Source organism: Anolis sagrei, chromosome 5 (assembly GCF_037176765.1).
Source record: "Anolis sagrei isolate rAnoSag1 chromosome 5, rAnoSag1.mat, whole genome shotgun sequence".
Lineage (NCBI taxonomy): Eukaryota > Metazoa > Chordata > Lepidosauria > Squamata > Dactyloidae > Anolis > Anolis sagrei.
The window spans coordinates 71,210,411-71,235,249 of NC_090025.1; the positions used below are offsets into that span (position 1 = coordinate 71,210,411).

General features: G+C 37.7%; 1 protein-coding gene across 1 annotated transcript in view; it reads right to left on the reverse strand.

The window, feature by feature from the left end:
• Positions 1-1,143: 1,143 nt before the first annotated feature.
• Positions 1,144-24,839, reverse strand: part of TUSC3 (tumor suppressor candidate 3) — a 171,657-nt gene continuing 147,961 nt past the window's right edge. Inside the window, exons 8-10 of the mRNA XM_060778557.2 lie at positions 14,774-14,848; positions 10,967-11,057; positions 1,144-1,649 (exon numbers count right to left, since the gene is read on the reverse strand). Of these exons, the coding sequence (XP_060634540.2) occupies positions 1,634-1,649; positions 10,967-11,057; positions 14,774-14,848 (182 nt within the window). The 3' untranslated portion in view covers positions 1,144-1,633. The remainder of the gene's footprint in view (positions 1,650-10,966; positions 11,058-14,773; positions 14,849-24,839) is intronic.

Sequence of the window (24,839 nt, forward strand, 5' to 3'; positions counted from 1 at the left end):
TTGATCCGCTTCAAAATAAGACTGTGTGAGGATGGTGGGGGACTATATTATGGGACAGACAGGTCTGCGTGCGGATCTGCTGCCAGCTCCCAGGATTTTAAAACCCACTTTTAGAAGGTGGATTTTGGTGCTGTCTGGAATGTTCAGAGTGTTGTGCTGTTTTCTGAGATAGAGGCAGTACGAGAGTGTTTGGGGAAGGGCTTAGCATTTCCACAGATTAGTGCTACCTCAGTTGCGCTCACTTAATACTCTGCCTCTCTAGATAAGCAGGCAACTGGTCAAATGCTGGAACCAGTGTCTATTTCTCACTCCATGGAAAAGCTAACAAAGCCAACAGTTCGGGCCCCACCTATCTCCGTGATCGAATCTCCTTCTATGAACCGGTGCAAACTCTAAGATCTTCTGGGGAGGCCCTCCTTTCACTCCCACCACCATCACAAGTATGGTTGGTGTGGATGAGAGAGAGGGCCTTCTCAGTGGTTGGCCCTCGCCTCTGGAACGCCCTCCTCAGGAAAATTAGACAGGCCCCATCCCTCCCCTCATTTCATAAGAGCTTGAAGACCTGGTGGTTTCAACAAACCTTTGAGAATGACTAGTTCTACCTCAGCCCAAGACATTGTTGAATATGGCCTTATTCTTCCTACCATTTATCCAGGTCGCTTCCTCTTATAAGCCCCGGGAATGAATCAGCCATAGACCCTGTTATAGCACTGCACTTAATTCCCAGGCCCCCTAGAATTTTTGAGCTTGCACTAATCTCGGCCCAGCCTTTTAAATTGCCTTGAACAGGCAGGATTACTTTTAATATTTATGTGTTACGGCAACAATTTTATGCTCATATTGTTTCGTTATTCTTCGTTTACTCTTATGTAACATATTAGAATAAGATGGAAGGAGGAAATTAGGAATTCTCCTTGAAATAACCTTAGAATTGCTTGAAGGGAGGTCAGCAATACTCAAGAATTGTTGGGTGCTTGTTAGTTTTCTATTTAAATATTCCTGAACAAGTCCGGCCCTTTCCCCCCTTTTTTGCAATGTTAAAAATGCAGCACCCTTGGGTCTTAAAATGGCAATTGAAAAAAAGACACATTTTTTTTCTCGTGTGCCGTGCATGCTAATAAAGGACTTTGTAGTCTCCAACGGTTGTGTGGACTTTGTCTTCTTTATTAGGTAGAGCTGGTTTAATTCTAATATATTTTACATTACTTTATGCCACAGGAGTATAGTTTCAAAATCTCAAATGTTTTTTGACTTTTTCCTCAACTACAATCTACACAGCCGCAACAGAATTACAAGAAGACAAACAGCAACCAGAACAACCCCCCTCTGACTTCTCCAATAAAGTTAACTTTATTTGTATTCAGGGTCACCAAGCATATCATAGTCCCATTCCTATTTACTATATCTTTCACTAAGATATCCAATATTTACTATGCATTATAAATTAGATGAATCACTTGCTAATAAGGTACAAACACAATATTGTCCTCCACACAAATGCTGTAATTTATCACAGGAAGCAGATGAACCAAGTGCAAAGTTTCTTGAAGAAATGTAATGTTGGTAAGCAGATACTATCAGGAGCTGCTTATCTTCCTAGTAAACATTAGCCTTCTGCTAATCTCACTTGAATTCATTTAATTAAGAAGCTGTAAAGAAAGAAAAAAATATGATTAAATGCTGAAAAAAGGCACACATGTAGTTTTCGCTTTCCTTCTGTTTTCCAAAAATTGAGATTTGCAAGCCCTTGAGTGAAGAATACCCATTAGTACATTAGAATCAAATGGAAAAATATGCAATGTACAATTCTTTGCTGAGGAGTATATAATATAATATACAAATATTTGGTATTAAACCATAAAAAGTTCAGGGATGAGATCATCTTAGTTGGCAGGTCCCTTCTACTTTCACAGGCACATTAAACCTACCACATTTATGATCGGCATGTATGACTCAAGGAGAGGCAAAGATCTGGTTCCAGTAAACAACTATAAAACATCACATCCCTAACAAAACTGGAAATAATACTTGAAAATAGTATCACAATTGTATTCAGAAACATGTCACACTGCTTTCCATAAGGCGTATAGAGAAGATGGAAGGTTGTTCCAAGTCAATGGCATTTGCATCAAAAAATTTGAATGAGTGCAACTCAGAGACAGTCTTATTATCAGTGATACTCAATGTGCTGGTCACTAGATCAGTCCTGAGCTGTGAGGCCCAATCTACACTGCCATATAATCCAGATTATTTGAACCGGATTACATGAGTCTCCACTGCCATATAATCCACTTCAAAGCAGATAATCCGGATTTTACTTGGCAGTGTAGAATGGGCCTTATAAAATCTATTTGGCTGTTTGACCCTGATAAGTTTTCAAGAAAGAAACTTTGGGATGAGGGGGAATCACTGTCCCATCATAGCAGATATCCTGGGAAGTGCTAGTGTAGATCAGTTTTAGCCAGCCTTGTATCTTCTGGATGTGTTGGTCGGCAACTTCCATTGTCCTGACCAGCATGGCTAATGCAGAGGATACTAAGCTCAGAAGTTAGTATTGATGGTGTCCCTCTTTCTCTCCATTGAGAATGAACTGCAAATCTGTGTAGCTGTCTGGACTAACTTCACAGGTTAGTTATTCACACAAGTGATCCTGTGATTCAAACATAGTAACAACTGTGATAATAGTTTTTAGTTGATGGAAAGTATAGCAATTATTCATGACCCTCGTTGAGGAAGATGGGATCTTTTAGTTCTTCAGCATTACATTTTGTTGAAGGTTTGACACAGGACAAGGCCTATAAGACAGACATTTTAGGGAATCATCACCTGAATTATTTTATACAGTGCTGCTGAGCATCTGCCATCTGTCATGTACATTTAGACAACAACCAGCTGAGACAGGAATTGTCCCAATAAATCTATTGGGTAGAGGGATGCTTTTATACCCTACAGTGCACTAGAATTTTTCATTGATGTCAGAAAATACTCCAGATGAAGGCACTCACTGGAACAAGGGTTAAACTTCTTTAGTGTCCTTGAAAATCCCCTGCTGAGAAATGTATATAGGGAGAACAGATCTCCCGAGAACAGTGTAATTAATGCCAGGAAAAGCCTGGCAAACTTCATATTTTTATCCCTGAAGAGATTCACATCCAAGAAAGTGAATACAAAAAGCAGACTATTTAGCTCCAGTGAGATACCCTTACAAGACCATCCAATGTGATTTGCATATCTGTAAACTTGTAAAAGGAACAGCCCCAAGACATATGGCTGGGGGAATATATTGTGAGTATGAGATAAAATTTCCAAGCAATTTCTTTCCCTTTATTTGATCACATGGTTTGTCCATACGGAAGCTTAGCTGGAGGCTCTGTTTAATTGAAGTTAACAGGTAGGTAGTATTGTTCAGTGCTTCAAGAAATTTTAAGGTATATAAGAAAACTAACAAAATAAATCCTATCTAGGCCAGCATCTAGAGGCCAGCATAGTGTAGTAGTTGAGCATTGGACCATGACTCTGAAGGCTAAGGTTTGAATCCCTGCTCAATCACTGAAACCCACTGGGTGACCTTTTCAGCCTCAGAGGAAGGCAAGGGCAACCCCTCCCTAAACATATCTTGCCAAGAAAACCCAATGGCCTTAAGATCACTATAAGTTGGAAATAATTTGAAAGCACACAATAAGCTTTGTGGAATGACCTCTCTTTCCCACCAAATGAGCTGAAGAAAGTGGTGGGGAAGAAAGACAGAGAAAACAGGCTCTCCAGAAGCTCTTACAGCTCCAATGGGCTCATACAGGGGGATATGATCCTTTAAATACCCTGAACCCAAGCTGTATATGGCAAAATCAGCACTCTGGATTGTGTCCAGATTGGTAGTCAATTGAGTTGTGCTCCATTGGGAATTGTGTGCTCCCTGTTACCAGTCCTAATTAAGAACCTGGTTGCAACTCTTCATGCCCACTGAAATTTGTAAGCACTTTTCAAATGAAGCCCTACATAGAAAACATTACAGTAATCCAAACAAGAGATTACAATTGTGTTTCACATTGCTACCAGATATGACTTTTGCAGGAATGGTGTAGTTGTTGCACTAACTGTTGCACTAACTGTTGTTGCACATCCCTGGTCACTGCTAAAATCTAGCGGGCCTTCCACACAGTCATATAACCCAGAATATCAAGGTAGAAAATCCTACAATATCTGCTTTGAATTGGAATATATGGCAGTGTGGACTCAGATAACCCAGTTCAAAGTAGATATTGTGGGATTTTCTGCCCTGATATTCTGGGTTATATGGCTGTGTGGAAGGGCCCTTAGGTTTCCAGCCTCAGAGCTGAATCCAGGAATATACCCAAACTGTCTTTTGACTGAACAAGAACACCTCTGTCTTGTCTAGATTAAGCTGCCATTTGTTTACCCTCATCCAATGCATTAAAGCAACCAGGCACCAGTATCCTTAGAATTAGATAGAATGATACCAGTGACACTTGATCCCAAAACTCAGGGTAACTTCTTCCAGCATTTCATGCATATGTTAAATAGCATAGGGGACAAGACTGAACCATGAGGAACACAGACCAGTGGCTAAAGTATTCTCCAGCACTATCCCCTAAGAGCAATCCTCCAGGAAAGAATAGAGCCACTGCAAAATGGCATTTCCAAGTATGAACCCAAAGAGTAATAGAAGGATGTAATGGTCAATGGTATTGCAAGCCACAGAGAGGTTCAGGAGATACAGCACGGATACCCTCTCCCTGTATAGTTCCTTGCATAGGTCATCTACCAAAGTAAACAAAATTATGTCTTGTCGAAGGCTTTCATGGCTGGAATCAGTGGGTTGTTGTAGGTTTTTTTTGAGCTATATGGCCATGTTCTAGAGGCATTCTCTCCTGATGTTTCACCTGCATCTATGGCAAGCATCCTCACTACCTCTGCGGATGCTTGCCATAGATAGCTCAAAAAACATACAACAACCCAAAATTATGTCTTTTCTGTAGCTAGGTCTGGAATTAGACCAACACTGTGCTATTACTAGTACTAATAATAGAATGATTGAGCCCAGGAGTGTGATACATCTGAATGGCTTCCTGGTGGTTATTTATGATCCTGTTAACTTGATAAATGGTCCTGTTGAAGCTTTGGTAAATCTCTGTGCTTGAAAAATAAAGAGGAAATGGAGGCAAATGACCACCTTGAGTCACTAGATTTGATGAAATTAACATTGCAGAGGACAGAACTGATGACAGAAAACCTGGAATGGATACAATCAAGCATAGCCTAGATCCCATTGGAAAGTCTAGCTATGACAATAGCATCAGCAAAGAAATCACATTTCTCTTTCAACGTTGGCATATACATCATCTAGTAGAGCTGTTTCAGAAGATGCTGTGGGTGATCCTAGTTATTGATTTGTGGGTTCCAGTTGTGCTGAGTATATAAAACCTGCTGTTTTATATACACATGAAACTGCTGGAACAGAATACCCACAATGTTGGGGCAAGATGGGTATGATGACGACATACAACTCTATTTCTCCTTTCCATATAATCCAAAGGAAGTTCTTTCAGTTTTCAACCTCATCAAACAATGTTTTGGATGAGGTTGAATACATTCAAGTTTAATTGAGACAACAAGAGGTGCTTTTGGTTATTTGAAAGAAGATCAGGTAACAGGGATTCAGCATGTGCTGGACTGAATTACACCCACCTCCTGAAATCTCAAATTAAAATCATATTCCTGAACTCATCTGTGCTCATTCCTTGAGATGTTAGATACGGCTATAGTAACACATGCCTTGATCACATTCCATTTGTGCTGCTGTAATATGCTCTGCATAAGGCTGCCTTTGGAAACTTCAGAGAGTCCAAAACATTATGTCCAGACTGCTGACAAGGGCTGATTACAGGAAACTCAGTTATGGCAACAGCTTCACTGATGGTGGTCTGTTGCTGGGCACAGTTAAAAGTGCTGGTTCCAATCTACTAGCGTAGGACTACAATAAAAGGATGAAAATTGCAAGGAAGCTGGTTTTAGTTAAATTTTAGGAGACATTAATGAGAAAAGCTATCCGAACAGAGCTTTGAAATGAGGCTAACTGTTCATCTGGATTGCCCAACAGACTGTTTTGGGAGGTGATGGACTCCCGTTTGTTGGAAGTATTTAAGCACAGGATGAAAAGCCATCTGTCAAAGATGCTGTAATTGTATCCTGCATTACAAATCCTGTATTCAGCAGAGGATTACATCAGATGAGCTTGGAGGTCTTTTCCAGTTCTGCCTTTGTATGCGTATTTGTTCAACATTTGGCTCTAATGGTGGTATTTGAATGTTGTAGCATTTGGAATGGTGCAGGAACATCATTGCGATCTGGACTAGTGCAGGAAGGATGGGGGAAACAACCTACATTCTCAATACTTGGCTTACATAGAGAGAACTTAGGAGACAGCTTCCTTTCCTTACAGTTTGAAGAAGTATAAAGTGCACATAAATATAGTTGAACTTTCACATTTCTAGGTTTGACTCATTTGCATTAACATATTCTATCTAGGAATCTCTAGGTTCTTCAGTGCAACTCTATAGAATTGTGCTGGAGGATCTAGAAATTCCAAGACAAATGTTCTCTCTCCCCCCACCCCCCAAATGTTACTATTGTAGCACTGGGATGCACTGAAAGGGTAATATAATAGAAGGCTATAAATGAGGAAGGAACCAACGTTAAGCAGCATAGTGCAGTGGTCTAAGCATTGAACAATTACACTGGAAACCAGGGATTGAAATCACACTCAGTCTTGGAAACCCACTGGGTGACCTTGGGCAAGTCACTTCTTCTCAGCTTCAAAGGAAGACAAAGGCAGTCTTTGAAGTAAAAATGGTCTGTTTTCAGATATTTTTCTAAGCTTGGAAGAAATGGTGACATACAATTAGGTTTCCTACTGCAGAAGTTCTGAAAGAAACAAATGCAGAGAGAGGGCCTAGGGCATAGGCCAAGGCTAGGAAGTGGTGCTTTCTTTTCTTTTCCAAATTTGTGGAATGAATGGGGCTGCCCTGGAACTATATGAGGCTGTCCTTGAAGATGACTAGGAAACTGCAACTGGTGAAAAATGCAGCAGCTAGACTGCTGATGGGTATATCAGTAAAAAAAAAATGGCTTTAAAACAATTGCACTGGCTGCCAATCTACCTTTGGTCTGAACTGAAGGTAGTTAAAGGGCCTGGAATCTTGATAGTTGAAGGTCTGCTTGCCCATATATGTTATGCACCTGACCATAAGGTCACCATAAGTCAGAGATGACTTGAAGGCCACAGCAACATATACTAAATGAGTTATCATTATTATTATATTTATTTATATTCTACTTTCTCTCTCTTATAAGACACTCAAAGGGCATGTTAGATTGGTTTTATTGCCTTTTTATGATACAGGAAAGATAACCCTAACAAAAATTTTAATAGGCATCTGATAAGAGCTAGCCTTCTACCAATGTGGAAAAGATATAAGGAAGGGATGGAGCCAAAAACCTCTTTATAGCTGCGACCTCTGGAAGCAGTGCTAAAACCAGCCTATGAGGAATGGAGAACATATAGGGAATACCTAATGGAAGAAAATGAACAATGGAATTTAAAAGGAAGAAAAGAGTTGAGTATAAATGACTGGTTAAGGTATTATCAACTACAGGATATATTTAGGAAAGATATTAAAATTGGGTCCCCATAAGAAAACCAGAGTTGGAGAATATCTCGGAGAAAAATAAAATAAAGGACTGATCTCCAGGTTAAACAAATATATTCTAGAGTATAACCTGAAAGATAGTCTAATAAAAACAGTAATTATTTCCTGAACCAGAGACTAAGGGAAAAGGAGGAATGTTGGAGATGCAGCAAGGCACCTTCTTCCATGTTTGGTGGACATGTAAGAGGGAAAAATGTCTGGAAAAGGGTAATGAAAGAAACTAATAAAATGATTTCTAAAAAGGTCAAGAAAACCCCCAGAAAGATGCCTACAGGGTTTGTTTCGAGACAGAATCAGTAAAGAAGATTTACTAGAAATTTACTAATATAGTTTTGTGGTGGTGAGAATTATAATAGCTAAGTCTTGGAAGGGGGAAAAAGAACTACTCATTAAGGATTGGAGAAGAAAATCAGTCGAGTATATTCAAATGGCCAACCTCTCCAATGGCTTAAGGGGAGGAAACAATGAAGATTGTGTTAGAAAATGGAGACTTGCCTTTGGATATTTTTTAAAAAATAGACAAAAAGAAATTTTGAAATAGCCACACTGGGAATTTATTAATGTAATGATAAGGATAGAATTTTATTAAGATGCTAGTTCCCTATGACGTAGTGTTTAAAGTCATTTGTGGTGGAATGGGGAGGTGGTGGGGCTGCGGAAATAATATTTGTGTTTCGATTGTTTGAAGATTGTTATGTTTCTGTTTTTTATATATCACAATAAAATTTTATATTATAAAAAGGATTTGTTTTATTGTACTTCACGTTGAAATCTCTGGTTAAAGGGGTGAAACAGACATATGTAAATAAATAAATAATCTTGCTTGGTAGGAAAAGACTGCAAGGCTACTCAAAATGGTGGACCCTGGACTGGTGCCAATACCTGAGCTATTGGCTGCTAGTTTTTGCAGAGTTTCCTAGAATGAAAGAAATGATAGTAGCCAGTGGAAACGAATATGGTACTGGTTGCTGAGACACTGGAGGTAAATATTATTGCTGATTCCCCCATGTCAGATAGCTTGAGATGCACTGCTCTAGTAGACATAGCACACTGTTTCTGATATTACCAGAGAAGTGTGGCAAGATCCTATGTGGCAATGGTCCTCACTCTCTCCATTTGGAATCAGAAGTAGCTCCTACACAATAGAATGCTCAACCACTGGAATCACAGGATGTCCTCACCCTCGCTTGAACAGTATAGGTAAAATGTTCTGGATGCAGAAGAGATATATAGAGGGCATGTGATTCTTCTCTATTTAAAAAACAGAAAATTCAGCGTGGTTCATATTGCCACATTACTTAACCTTCCCTCTAAACCACAAGAGACATGAAGATTGCCCATTAAACAAAAAAAAACCCCAAACATTTGTGATAGAACAGGATATGGACTAAAAGAATAAGATAAATAACTTTAAATTGTGGTTAAGCAATTAGTAGTATCAAAGGGAGTCTCCACCCTCCAAAATCAACATATTATTTAAGTAACATGACACCTTAGTTTTTTTCTGTTGTCATTAGTGAACATATATATATATATTTCATTAAAACTAATGTGAATTACTTGTATGCCTGGAGGGAGAATGTGTAACATACAGGAGCCAAGTAGACAGGCAAGACAGTAGAACAGCCTGTGAAGAATACCCCAGGAGACAAAATGGATTTTCAAGGAAAGTTTAATGAATCCAGCAATGTTTTGCTCAGTGACTAGAATATCCCCAGAGAGTTAGGTAAGAAGTCCCTAAGAACAAGGGTGTAAGAATGGATGACATTGATGCAGCATCAGAACAAATAACAAGGCCAGAATATTTATAAAATATTGACTGCACAACCAGTAAGTGTAAGTTTTTAAAAACGGCTGTGTTGCCATCTGTTTGAAGGTTTCTAAACTGAAAACTAAGTATGAGTTAAATCATCCCAGTTACTTGGCAAACAATATAGAAATCACCCACATATGTGCATGTGTGTGTGTATGTAAAGGTTTCCCATGACATTAAGTCTAGTCATGTCTGACTCTGGGGAGTGGTGCTCATCTCCATTTCTAAACCAAAGAGCCAGCGTTGTCCATAGTTGCCTCTAAAGTCATGTGGTTAAGGCGGAACCTACTGATCTACTTACATTTACACGTTTTTGAACTTCTAGGTTGGCAGAAGCTGGGTTTAACAACGGGAGCTCACCTAGCTTCGCGTATTCGAACCACCAACCTTTCGGTCAGCAAGTTCAGCAGCTCAGTGGTTTAACCCACTGCACCATGAGCCCCCCAACGGTGTGTGAGTTTGTGTGTGTGTGTCTATCTGTCTATCTGTCTATCTATCTATCTATCTATCTAGAGAGAGAGAGAGGACAAACAAAATTGCTTGGTTGAAAATAAGCCTCAAATATGGGCAGGTGCCTCCACTCCTGTCGAAGGCTATTGCTTAGGACAAAATGATAGAGGTGGAAAAATTATAGAGAAAGAATATTTTTAACAGCGGCTATTATTGTATAGTTCTGTATGTGCCCTTGAGGGAGGGAAGCATTAAACATGAAGTAAACTGACAAGGGAAACGGAAACTCAGCTGTGAGGAATATAAAAGAAATGACCAAGATGTGAGGTCCTAGATCATGTGAGTCAGAATGTTCTGTAGCAAAATCAGTGATTTTCAAATCTTGTTCTCAAGAAGTCTGAAGTTTTTGCTTGGAAGAACAGCAATGGCAGACAAACCTGGGTACATTATTGGATGAACATTCAGCAGTAGCCCAGCAGGCTGCAGACCCTGCATGAACAGAGTATGCAGTCTAGAATATGCTCCAGAAGCCATTGCAGACAGTTAGGAGGTGCAGGTATCATTTGTCCTTATGCAACTTTATCAGCGATATTAGGACCAGCAATTCTGAAAATTATAATCCAATTATTGTTGCTCAAATCCCATGGGACATGGGACTTCATTAAAGTACCTCACCTTAAAATAGCTATAGAGATACTCCGACTATGTTCAGAGGAGGAACACTGGGGGTGGAGGAGGGGGGTTAATATTTCATCCTGCACAATGTATATTTGTCTTCCTTTGATATATCAATGGAGCAAACTGAACTACACTTCAAAGACCAAAGTACTTTTTTTTTACACATTTGCATGTGATCATCCCAACCAACTCATCAGATACAAGAAAAGGGGGTTGATAAATCACTGCTAAAAACATCGGAAGGGTAACTGATTGACAACCATTAATTAAATATATAGCTATGTTATCTGTGACCTACCTGTATGGATAGCCATGGTATTTAGAGCGGAATATGGACAACAGGAAGCTGAAGAAGAAAACAACGAGACCCAATCCCACCAGGCATATTACTATGGGGAAAAACAAAATCAAACAATATATAAGATTTCCCTCAAAAGCTCTGATACTGGTTAAAACAGACATTTTCTAAATATAAAGTAATATAATATATACTACAACATTTAATAGATGAAAACCTATATATATATATATATATATATATATATATATGGACAAGCAACATCAGAGTGTGATCCAAATGGCCAAAACTTCTAATCACTTATTTTTCTTCATCACAAAAAATCAATTTTTTTTATAATATCATTTTTATGGAGTGTTTTCTGAAGTTACAGGGCAAGTGGGGGAATATTTGCAAGGAGATAGGACAGTAGGAAAAGATAGTTATGACAAAAAAGAAAAGGAAAACAAAGATTAAAAAATTAAAATATATATATAAATATTTAGAGTTCTCCTTGACTTCCTGGGTATCGTTATTTGGGGTGCCTTCCTTTTCTTTTTCTTTTCTTCTTCTTTGTTTATACAATTTCTCTCCTTCTTTCACTTGAGGTCCAGTCCAGTTATTTTAAATTATTGTCTTATAAAGTATTCTGTAACTTTTTCCCAATTTGTTTCTTTTATCGGTGTATCTTTAGGTCTAGATAGTAGACATGTGAGTCTGTCCATGTTTCTTATATCAAGTATTTTTTGTGTCCATTCTTCTATATCTGGTATTTTCTCTAATTTCCATAACTTAGCATAGCATATTCTAGCTGCTGTTGTTAGTAAAAATAATAATTTGTCTGTATTTTTATCCATTTTGCATTTTGTCATTCCCAATAAAAATAGTTCCAGTTTTAGAGATATTTTTATGTTTAGCATTTTCTGTATTGTCTCTTTTATCTTCTTCCAATAGATTTTTGCTCTTTTGCAGGTCCACCACATATGGTAGAAGTTCCCTCTTTTTCCTGCATTTCCAGCATTCTGTATTTACATTTTTTATAACATTTTCCTAATTTATGTGGTGTTATATACCATCTATAATAAATTTTAATCCAATTTTCCTTTAGGTCAGTTGCATATGAATATTTTAAATTTTTAGACCAAATTTCTTCCCATTCCTCTTTCTTTATTTTCCTTCCTATATTTTCGTTCCACCTCTTCATGTAAGCATTTTCTTCTTTTCTTTCTTTGTTGCATTCTTGTAGTTTTTTTATATATCTTCGTTATTATCTTTTTTTTCTGTTTGTATTATCAAATCCCAAAAAGTCCTTTGTTCCACAAAACCTAACCTTTCGTCAACCAATTTTTGAAAGTGAAATGGCAGCCATCAGATTCTGGGTGACAAAACTGGCCACATATCATTGAAATGCCTTCTCCTGATTCATACAAAACTGGCCTTATATCACTGAATTGAACATTTTAGAGATGAAAAGAAGGACAAGTATGGCTATGCAATAGCAGAATGTGGTTAAGATAGTAAAATTTTGATGCTGCCCCCAAAAATCACCAATGCACATACATGCACATTTCCATGGTAATGCAGCATTTTAATGTATCTGATCAAGGTCAAGACCAGGGACTGCTAACTCTAAAGCTAAAACAAAGGGCACATAAATATAGTTTCATAGTGATAGAGGGTACATCGCCATGCTTTACTTGGTTTAAAATATGGTGGCCATAGACCTCATGAACATAACCTGTAAATGAAATGTCTTCATTTACATAGAAATAATCATGCTCTCTGCTATTACAATTTGACGCAAATTATGGTCTGAAGCTTTGTAGTCAAGATAGGCAAGTGCTGCGTAAATGAGACAATGTATCAATTTTTATACATTACGTAGGAAAACAAGTATTATATAACCAATTAGGAACTTTGTACGCTAATAAAGAAAAAATTATATCATAAATTATTTTGAAACTTGTAACTTACAGATAACAATTTTTAGGATTATCTCCCAGGTTGGTCCTTTTCTGCAGATTGTCTAATAAAGGCTACCAAGTGATTTTCTATACTTGTTGTAATTTTTGGCTAGCATAGAGGAATGGAGTCACTGGAGGCGTAGCTCACTGAAACATTATTTTGGGGTTATTTTGGATTATTATATTTGTATTTATTGTTATTGAGGCATTGAATGTTTGCCTTTTTGTTTGCTGGAATCGCCCCCGAGTCCCCCAGGGGAGATAGGGAGGAATATAAATAAAGTGTTGTTGTTGGTGTCATTATTATTGTTGTTGTTGTAATAAGCAATTGAGTCTGGCCATTTTGAGTGGTTTTTTTTTTTGTCGTGTCAGGAGTGACTCCTGGTGTGAGAGAATTGGCTGTCTGGAAGGACGTTGCCCAGGGGACGCCTGGATGATTTGATGTTTTTATCATCCTTGTGGGAGGCTTCTCTCATGTCCCCGCAAGAGGAGCTGGAGCTGATAGAGGGAGCTCATCTGCCTCTCCCCGGATTCGAACCTGTGACCTGTTGGTCTTCAGTCCTGCCGGCACAGGGGTTTAACCCACTGCACCACCGGGGGCTCCTATTTTGAGTGGTAAAAGTTATTAATAAGAAGGCACACACAAGACAGGAAAGACTGCAGCATTTTGCTTTTGCTTGACTCCACTTTGGTAAGAATCTGTCCCTTCATGTCTTCCCCTTCTGATAAGTTAACTGTGTACAAACTGTTTTTATATTTTGAACTTACTTTAAACTGGAAAGAGAAGAGAAGATACAAAAGAGAAGAGTACGAGGAAGAGGAAAAAAAAGAGAGCATTTGAAAAGCTACTAGAACAGTGAAATGAATAGGCATTAACTAGAATTGTCCCTGTACGAAATTACCTGAAAACACTCTTCTTATATTATCTAAGGTAACACAATCCATTTTTTAAAAAGATTTCAAACAGTTTGCTTTTCCTTGTCTTTGTAAATGACAAGAAAATGGCTGTTTAAAGAAAAAGAAAACTGTGGGTGCCAATGTAGCAAGCATTTCATAGTGCTGAGACTTTGCTAGAGGAATGCATGAACTTTGAATTATATGTTTCAGAAAACATTATTTTGGGTTTATTTTAGAAGCTTCATTTTTTTAAAAAGGCTACAACTTAATTGCCTGCTGCCACAGATTGTCAAATTCATAGCAACCGGATCCTACCCCTGAATGAAGGAAGGCAGTGATAACTTAGTTCCAATGAAGCAGAGGGTTAAAACTAGAAAAAACACCATCCGCACAATGAGTTGTGTGAATTACTTTTTAAACAGTAAATGTAGGTCAGGGTCATGTAGCCAAGGAATCTCTGTATGTGTAAGATGCAGCAAAAGAGCTTTAACCAATGAAGAAAAGAAAAAAAAGTTTCTTGAAGCAATGCAAACTATATGTCATGCAGATTAAGACTGCAACTGGAAGCAAGGATTAAAACTATTACAGTGCATGCCTGGTTCACAATCCATTTTCTTCCCTGTCCCTCCAACATGCAGACATTCTTCCAATTTATTTTGAGAACAGCTACTAGTTTCGTGTACAGTGCTATGGAGATCCTGTTATAATTTACTGGGACCAGCAAGCAATACTTTTTCAACCAACTTGAATAATTTCTTTTGAAATGCAAGAGCCACCTTTCGGGAAGCTCTTTGGATCCCAAGTCTGTGTGTATATATGTGTTGGTGAATATATAATATATATTTGCAAATAGCCTAGAAAAAATAAACACACATTTTAAAACTGTGAGTTTTTAGGTAGGACTTAGTATATTTTAATGTCTTCATAAAAACTGCCATAATTTGACCCAGCACATTGAAGAACTTACTTCTCCTTTTGCCAACATCTCCTTTGGAGGTAGCAGCTTCATTCAAAAGAACCATTCCCATGGTGATAGCAGCATCTATATTGTTGCTGTCAAGGAAACAATGGAAAGGCAGAAATCTCACAAAGCTAAAGCAAAGCATCTCTAAAGTTGGGAATTACTGATTTTACGGTTCAAAAAAAAAGTGTTAAGCACATTCTGTTTATGAATTGTAAATATATGCAAAGCTGTCAAGAGAAAAAGGAGCATTAAAATGGAGATAATTCCTACATTTCATCAACACTGCATATGTAACTTTCTTTTCTCCTGGTCCTGGATTTCTCTAAATTATGAAATTAGAATAGCAAATGGTTTAAGGAATCTAAGTACACTAATGGTGTTTTGTTACATGAATCAAGCACTGTAATGCCCTCAAACCTACACGATGCTGAAAGCTCATGTAGCAAGTCTAGTAGAACAAAATGAACGTCACCAGGAGACAGATACAGGGTGCATAAAAATAATTACATTAATTCTGATTACTGATGCATACCTAACCATTTAGATAGCACACGTGATGCTGCTTCTCAACTAATGTTTCTGAGATGGATAGTATCTTTGTCATATACCCCAAGAATGGGGGAAAATCATTGCAGCGGCAAGTGTTTTCAGTCACTAGCCATTTTTAGGCACTTAATTGCTAGCCTTTACAAATGCAAACAAGCACATAATGATAAAATAATTTTAACTAATTTGCCAGGATCCTAAGCTGTTCACATAATTGCCTGAAAAAGTATTCATGAAAGGCAACCGTTACTACTGTAATTAACATCTGTTCCATGTAGTCGGAATAAAACAATGCAAGAGGATTGATATATCACAGAGCTATTTTTAGCCTTCAGGGGAAGAGGAAAAAAAGAACTCTGTCACTTTATAATGTATGTGTTTAAAAACAACAGCAATAGCATTGTTTGTATCCAAGTTAACTAAAGAAAAACTATCAACTCAGCATCATCTTTGCTGTAAACACCCAATGGTATACATGGATATTAAAGATTTTTGTCTTTTACTATTAAATTTTGTTACAATAGTTAATAATATGAAAACAGACATAACTATCAAGAACTTGGAAAACTTGAGGATAAAACATGAAATAAGCTAACCTTCTTATTTCTGAAGTTGAATATGTCATTTTGCCTTTCTGCATGGCGTTTTTAGGGGTAAAAAGACATGATTGGCAACTCACTAAACAGGAAGATAGGTAGATGATAGATAGATAGATAGATAGACAGATAGATATGCCAAACTGATTAGGTGGAAGACAGCCACATATGTGATTAACTGTCTTCCAAGAAAATAAGTGAATCAAAAGATCTTGGTTGAACAATACTCAATGTTTTCAAGAAGTCACTTCCATCTTGCTTAACCCAAAACATTAATTGGCTTGGGATTTCTCCTATAGACAGACACCGTTGATAGAAAATAGTTCTTGCAACAATTCAGATCTATAATGGTATCTGAATTCCTCTGCTGATAACAGTACAAAGCATTTCAAAGACACATCTTTTCTTATATAACAACAGCAAGCAGCCTGGAAGAGTGACTCTGCTTCTACTTCCCTTATTAGTCTTACCATCTAGGGGGGGGTGATCTCCTTAGGTGACAGCCACATTTTAGGATTACCAAAATGAAACAAAGCTATTTATGTACTATGACAACACATACACAAACAATATATGGATGCAGAATATAAGTTATGAAAACAAAACAAACAAAAAACATATCCTGCAATTTTTAACAAGTGGAAACTAGGAAATGTCTAGCCAAACTATATCAAAGGGTGTGCAAGATGGCAAAACACATTAATGAAGTAATTTAGGAGAGATTACAGCTGTTGACTTTTGTTAGTGTCTACAGGGAAAAATGGAAGACCATACTGCCTCCTCTTCTACCCCTTCATTTGAGTTAACCGAATGCAAGGCACTTTGGCACTTTGAACTCAGTCTGCATAACTTGAAATAAGTTAAGGATGAAAGACAAAGTGAAAGAAAGAGATTTTTAAAAGCAGTTTAAAATGGGGAAACTGAGATTCACTTGGGACTGTCCTACACAAATCAAGGGAGTTGGAGGGTATGAAATCTTACAGACACACCTTCACTGATTAAAACAACAACAACAACATCATAATATTCAGAGCTGGTAGTGCATTGCAACCCTAAGCTGCACCAGGGCATGTCTCCATGGGCCCAACAAACAAACCCTTAATCTCCTCCACATAAGATAAAGAATTCAAGCTTACATAGCCTCCCCCAATTTCTATAAGCAAAATCTGGGAGGCAAACCACTTTCTTTGGCAAAGAAGGCCTCTGTCTGTCCAAACACGAGAATGGACAATAAAGCTCACGTTTTTCCTTTGGAATAGTCCTAAAGTAATTTGAGCATCTACAGGCCTGTTCCTATCTTTAAATGGGGTTGGCTAGAACCAATTAATCTGTATGAGATGCTGCCACACAGATAAATGTTCACTGCACTAGTTTATACAGTTTAAATATCCCTCGATGCTTTTGAATTTTGAATTTTTTTTCAGATTTTGAAATATCCATATTTGTCTATACATACGTAATAAGATATCTCTGAAACATGAAGTCAATTTATGTTTCATATACACATGGCCTGAAGACAATCTTATATAATATTTTGAATAATCTTGTGCACAAAACAATGTTTTTTATACACTGAACCATCATAAAGCAAAGCTGTCACCATCTCAGTCACCCATGATGACAATTTTGGATTTCGGAGCATTTCGGATTTTTGGATATGGGATGGTCAACCTGTATAACTGTGACAGCTGATTACCTTTTTGGTAATCAATCCCTGTGTAGTAAGTATGAATGTGACCTGGACATAGAAACATGAAAATGTTGATCACAACATTTTTATTTAGCTTCGTCAACAAGGTGTCAGGCAATAAGAGCAACTGCATTTAATTCCTATATGAGGATAATATTTACAAGGAGCCCATGTCCTTGGAAAGTTTAATGTAAAAATCAACATTTCATGAGTTTGCATGGTTAAAAAGGCTGTCACTCATAAACAAACCTTGTAGCATATATCAATCTGCTCAGAAGAAAGCTTGCTAGTGATTAATGGATTTTATTTCTAGGTCGTAACCTCGGTTGATCAACTGTAAATGTTTTAGTAGGGTGGCTAAATATTAACACATTTTATTAGGATAAACATGAAGATTTTTGATTAAAACAAGCATGCTCTGTTTTTAGATGACACACAGGTGTCACAGCTGACTACTGTCTTAAAAGGTGCCTTCACCTTTTCTCCTACTTGAAAAGCAATGCAACTTCCAAGATGGTGGGTCTCATCACAACCTTTGTAGCTTCATTAAAATACTTTTAAACTCCGGTCACACATTTAACTGTGGACATTGCTTCTGTCAATCAAACTCTTTAAAAAAGAAGAAACTCAATTTTGTGTTAAAGGTTGTGGGAGAGGCATTTTCAACTATCTGATTCCTGAAATCATGAGTGAAGACCAAAGCTAGAACATGAATAGTTATTCATTGTGCTTCTTTTACCAGGAACACAAGATGGATATTATTTAATCTTTAATAAGAATCCTTGTTTCCCATGTCATGGTGAGTATTCTTTCATCTTATTTTTTCTTCTTCATTAGTTAAAGTTGATATTGATAACTACATCTCCATCCTTCCTTCTCCAAGGTGAGCAGAAATGTTGGGTGCTTTAGGCAGAAACCTAAGCTAACATCTCCTCTCACCCCTAAAAGCTAAAATATGATAAACTAGATAATCAACAATTTGATTCACTTAATGAAACGGAAGGGTTTTTTCCATTCCATTATTTGATTGTTGTCTTAGGTTTCCAGTCTTTCAAGAGTTTTAGCTTAGCTAGAAGAACCTGAAAATACACTTTGGAATTTGCTTACTTAGTTTGCTACAGTTTTTAGTTTCTTGGATCTTTTGTTATCTGTTATACAATTCCACTGTGTTTTTAGATGTGCAGTGATAAAAATGTGAAAAGAAAGAAAAAGAAAATATAATACAAACATTTGCGTGACTGCAACAAGGTCCTTTTCATGCATTGTTTAAAGTGAGGATCAACTTCATGCATTGCAATGTATTAATACAACTGTATTAAGCACATATTGTGTCATGCTGTTTTTTCTCTGTGGGCACTCACAGCTGGGGAGAAGGACACAAAAAAACTGAAATTTTCAACAAAATACAAGTTCAGAGCAGCCAGTACAAAATTCAGAAATAACAACTAATCAAATATAATAAATCCATTTGTAAATATCATATAATAATAATAATAATAATAATTTTATTTATAGATCACTGTCTCTCCTCGAGGGAATCAGGCTGGTTTACACACAAAAAAGGAAAACAGCCAATGCCCATAAGTGAATACTAGGGCTGGGCGGTTTCATTCGTTAATTTTGCAATTCGTTATTAATTCGTTATTTTTTTTGATAATGAAGCGATATTGAACCATTCAGGAGCAACTAAAAAACAAAACGTATTTTTCAATTCGTTTCGTAATTGTTTCAAAATCGTTTCAAAATCGTTTCGTTATTATTTCCGCATGTCTGGTGCAAGTTTTATAGTTGTTGTTTGTTTTATCAGTGAAAAAAATATATAATTATCACACCAACAGTCAACAACAGAGGGAGAGGGAAGCTTCAGAAGTTCCCCCTGTCCCATTTGGAGGTTTTTTTAGCGTATTGCGCGATCGCGTCCGCCATTAACGAATCGATTCGTAATCGATTCGTAATTGTTTCGTAATTTCCGAAATTTCGTAAATTTTGAACTTTTTTTAAGGAAAATTTCAGAATTCTTTTAAAAATCGAAACGCAAAAACCCCCTAAAAACGAATCGAGTTTAGAAACAAATTTTTCCGTGGTTGCCCAGCCCTAGTGAATACAGACACCTCAAAATAATGCAAAATAACACAAAATAATAACCATTAACTTATAACAAAAGTGAAATTTACATCAAAATGAAAAACACAATATGAGTAATCAAATAGACATAATTATACAAATAAGATAATGAACAATTAAAACATAAACCCTAAAAGAATGATTAAAATACATAAAAATGGCTATCAAGGTTGTTCTTTAACATGTACTATAGCAGTAGTGGAATACAAATAAGTTAGCCAGCATTCCAATGGAATGAAAACTGTCTTAGTCCAAATAATTGAAACTCCAAATACCCAGAAGAATTTTGGGGCACCCACCTCCCATTGTTTCCTTAGGTATTTAATCAAAGGCCATCAAGATAGCTCTAACCATGATGTAGGAAGGTCTATTGAAAACCAAAGGTACTGATTCATTCAAAAAGAAAATGACCTTCAGGAATGCAAGGGACATTGGCACGTCTGGCCATGCATATTTTTAAAGCATAAAAATAAAGCTGGGAGACTTGCTCACTCATTGTATGTGAACGGGCAGACACTTGGCCTCCTTGTCCTTCAGGCAACTCATCTGGAAAATTGAAAAAGTAAAATCTCACAGAAAAACCAGATGCTACATCTGAGCCAAGATATCCCGAGCAAATAAATTACAAGTGTATAAATAAATAAAAGGTCATTGGCTTGAGCTGGCCACTCAAGTATCCACTTTAATTTTTAAATTAAAACCTCAAGCTTCACAATGACGTCTGAATCTAAAGCTTCCCAATGACTCCAAATCTAACCCAAGCCATTATTTATTGAATGCATTTATTCATAGGGTAATAATTACCAACATTTATCAAACTCTGGCAGCATTGAAGAGGTCAGTGCCTGCAAGCATGGCCAACGAGGCAAAGAATGCTGCCAGCTTCCCAATGCTCTTTGGTTCCAGTGGTTGTATAATCCTCCCTTCTGCACTGCCTGGCTATGGCTGAAGAGATAGCAACATTTCTGGGAAGAAAGTGTGTCTCTGTGAGTGGTGGTTGTAGTGGAACATCAGAAAATAGGAAGCACTAGTAGTAACTTCCATGCCGAGCCTCTTCAAGCCCAGGTCATTTTTTTCAAAGAGCAAGCTGAGAGTGGCAGTTGAAGCAACCTGTCAATCTGGTGTCCGGAGGAAAACTGCCCTCATTCAGTCCTCACCTTCACATAATCAGTACCTGCCAAAATGGGAAAGCGCCCCGATGGTTAAGCTGTTTACAACACTTTCTGACTGAACCAGCAGAGAATAGGTGACATCTTTGCAAACAGATATAAAACCTCTGGCTCTATAGCTGTGCTGTACGTGCTTCCTTTATATACTACACTGGGGTTGCAATGGAGAAGAGAAGCACACTATTCCTACAAAGAAAAAGAATTTGGATAAGACACAATCAAACTACATCCAAACTACATCTACTCCCCGCTATGGAACTTTAAAATGTGTCTTATTGCAAATTGGGGGGTTTTTTTGTTGCTAAAACCCAAGTAAAATTGTAAAAAAATCTTAAAAAATTATGATTTAGGTATGCCATCTGGAATTTGGAGATTCTTGTGGAAGAAAAGTCTTTGAACAATCTGCTCGAACACAAGTGTCATCACCCTCTAACAGAAAGTGAAAGAGATTGTTAATAAAAAACCGAGAAATGACACTGAGGTTAAACAACACACTTTGTGTCATTAGGCAGATGCATCAAATACTAATTGGAACTCCTTCTGTAACTTTTGATTACAACATTTTTATTTCCCTGCCACTACAGCATATTACAAGCATATTATTGATCTCTTTGGACTGTCTTTCTCTGAAATCCTTTTCTCGTCTTTAAAGTTGTTCCTTGAAATTCTGATTTGCCCTCTAGTCAGGAGCATTTAAGCATGACTCAAGTGCACATTGTATATAGCATGCTGTTCCTGTCTAGCCATTTAGCTCACAAATCGGTCCTTTCTGATGGAGGATGGCCCTCTGTACATTACTGAAACATCAGTAGGAGGACTATGATATAGAGCATGTAGGGTAGCAAGGGTATTTTGTATATACAGTCCCCAAGTTACAAACAATATAGGTTCTGTAGGTTTGTTCTTAAGTTAAATTTGTATGTAATAATAATACATTCAACCCAATGATTAGAGTTTAATACACTGCCAGCAGTACCCCTTGGAAGGTGCAGTATGTGTGCATTATGCAGATGACACCTTGTGAGTAGAAGCTTATCAGGGAGTCATATAAATGAATCACTGCAGCAACAAAATTCTCTAATATGGTTAAGCATTCTTGGCCATGTTCAGATGCACTTACCATATGTCTTGGCACATTTATGTGTTGCATTGCATTGCCAGCAGCATGTATACTTCAGAAATATTTCCCTTTTTTCCCAATATTAACACATCAATTCATCAATGCTCTATTGGACAGATGGCAAGTTATTTAATCTCAGCAGATTGAAAGCCAAAACCAAGATTGCAACCACATCTGTTACAGAACTCCAATATGCTGATGACAATGTCGTCTGTGCGCATTCAAAAGAAGACCTGCAAGCCACTCTAAACACCTTCGCGGAAACATACGAGAAGCTCGGCCAGTCATTGAACATTGAGAAAAACAAAGTGCTCTTCCAGCAGTCACCGGCCAAGCCCTCCCCAATGCCAGAAATACAGCTTAATGGTGTAACATTAGAAAATGTTGATCATTTCCGCTCCCTTGGCAGCCATCTCTCCGCAAAAGTTAACATTTACACTGAAATAGAACACCGCCTGAGGTCTGTGAGTGCAGTTTTCCCCCGAATGAAGCAGAGAGTGTTTGAGGACTGGGACATCCATAGGGATACCAAGGTCCTTGTCTATAAAGCTATTGTCCTCCCAACCCTGCTATATGCCTGCGAGACGTGGACTGTCTACAGATGTCACATGCAACTCCTGGAATGATTCTATTACCATTGCCCTCCAGAAAATCCTGCAAATCTCTTGTGAAGCGGACAAGCGTCAGTGTGCTGGAAGAAGCAAAAGACCACCAGGATTGAAGCAATGGTCCTCTGCCATCAACTCCTCTGGACCGGCCACATTGTCTGGATTCTCGACCACCATATTCTAAAGCAGTTGCTCTACTCTGAACTCAAGAACAGAAAACGGAATGTTGGCCAACCTAAAAAACTCTGGCATAGACACTGAGAACAGGGAAGCCCTTGCCCTTTAGTGCTCCAGCTGGAGGTCAGCTGTGACCAGCAGTGCTGTAGAATTTGAAGAGGCACGAATGAAGGGTGAAAGAGAGAAATATGCCAAAAGGAAGGCACACCAAGCCAACCCCGACCGAGACCGCCTTCCACCTGGAAACCAATGCTTTCACTGCAGGAGAAGATGCAGATGAAGAATAGGGCTCCATAGTCACCTACGGACCCACCAGTACACTGAACTTGGAAGACTATCCTACTCGGACAACGAGGGATTGCCTAAGTAAGTAATCAGTGCTTATGAGAGTAAATAAAATAAAATGTGAGCAGTTGTGTATGAAATGTTTAAACTAATCAAATCTTCCTGATGATTGTTAAATTGGGCCTAAAATACCTGGTTCTCCAATCAGCCCACCTGGTGCATTTAGCAATGGCAAGGAAGACTGTTCCCCAAAGAACTCCCTGGATATAGAACAGGCTAGTACATACATGAATGAAAACTGTACTTAGGCCTATGCTTATCTATACTTTAGCCAGTCGGTCAGACAGTCATTCAGTCAATCAATCAATCACTTCATCTCTACTTTGCCTTTTCCCCAAGAGAGGGACTCAAGGTGACTTACAGAATAATCTCTTTTCTAGTGACCTATTTCTCTTTGCAAGCTGTGTCCATTGCCTAACTATATATTTGGAGCATCCTGAATTATTATCTTACGTTTGGAGTTCCCCAGGCCTTCACTCTAGGATTCCATCAATATTTCTGTTGATTCAACTTCTTCACCTGCCTCCTTATTTTTGCAAGCAGCCATTCTTTTGGGAATTATCTCTTTGAGAAAGATAATCAGATCTTTCCAAGGCTATAGAATAATACATTCTTGTGCTCAAAAAGAAGAGAGAGGCTTTTCATATTAGCATTTGCAGGAATTTCAAGGAATTCACTTGAAACTCAAAGCTACATCGCTGCAGAAAAACAGGATAGGTTTTTCAGTCATCTCATTAGAAGAATGGAATTATCTGCATCAAGCTGAGTATATAATTCCAAAAGGAATATCAAGCAGTTGAAAGGTATATTGTTTTTCAATCAGCCACCCCAAAGGTAAGATCGCATGATGCTGGACTATTTTTGATGATCTCTGCTGCTGTGGACTGACATTCTATCTGAAATCATTAGATCCGTGAAGGTAAAAATTTAAAATCCATTTCAGCCCAGACCAGGTACAACAAGCAAAGTACGGAACTACACTGACCGAACGACAGACCACTAACTTTCAGAGCTTTCCTTTTCAGAGATAACACCTGGGCTACTTAGAAAGATGCCAATCACACTGGTTGGAGAAAATAGGTTTTGAAAAGCTTGAAAACAAGAATCCCAAATAAATGTTGAAACACTGATACACAATTATACTTGAGGAGGAAAAAACAATCCCTACAACCCAAGATATCAGATGAAACATTGATTTGTTTTCTGAAGAAAGAAATATCTGTGTTTACTTTAGAGAAGTGGAAACAGAAGTATACAGTAAAACAAATACATGTGTTTGTTGGGAAAATGTGATGTCCCAGGTCTCTTATCAATTTCTTTACTTTTTCTCTCTCTTCTATTGTCTAATTGATCTGATTGTAGTGTCTTATATAATTTGTTCTGTAAATGGCAGCCTATTCCCTTTATGTTTCAAACAGCATTCCCAATTATTTACATTCTGATACTTCTCTCTCATCCTTCAAGTTTCACCTCAAAGGATATTGCAGATTTGAAACTTTAGCCCTAATTCCCAATTTCAGGAGGATAGGCGTGCACATATCTAACACTATGCAACATGATATTTTTTCCTGAGCTATAAAATGTCATTTCTTAATTGGTTCTATCATAAAAACATGGAAAAGAGTTATTAAATTGCAAAAACTTTGTTTTTGCAGGATATAATAACAACAACAACAACAACAACAACAACAACA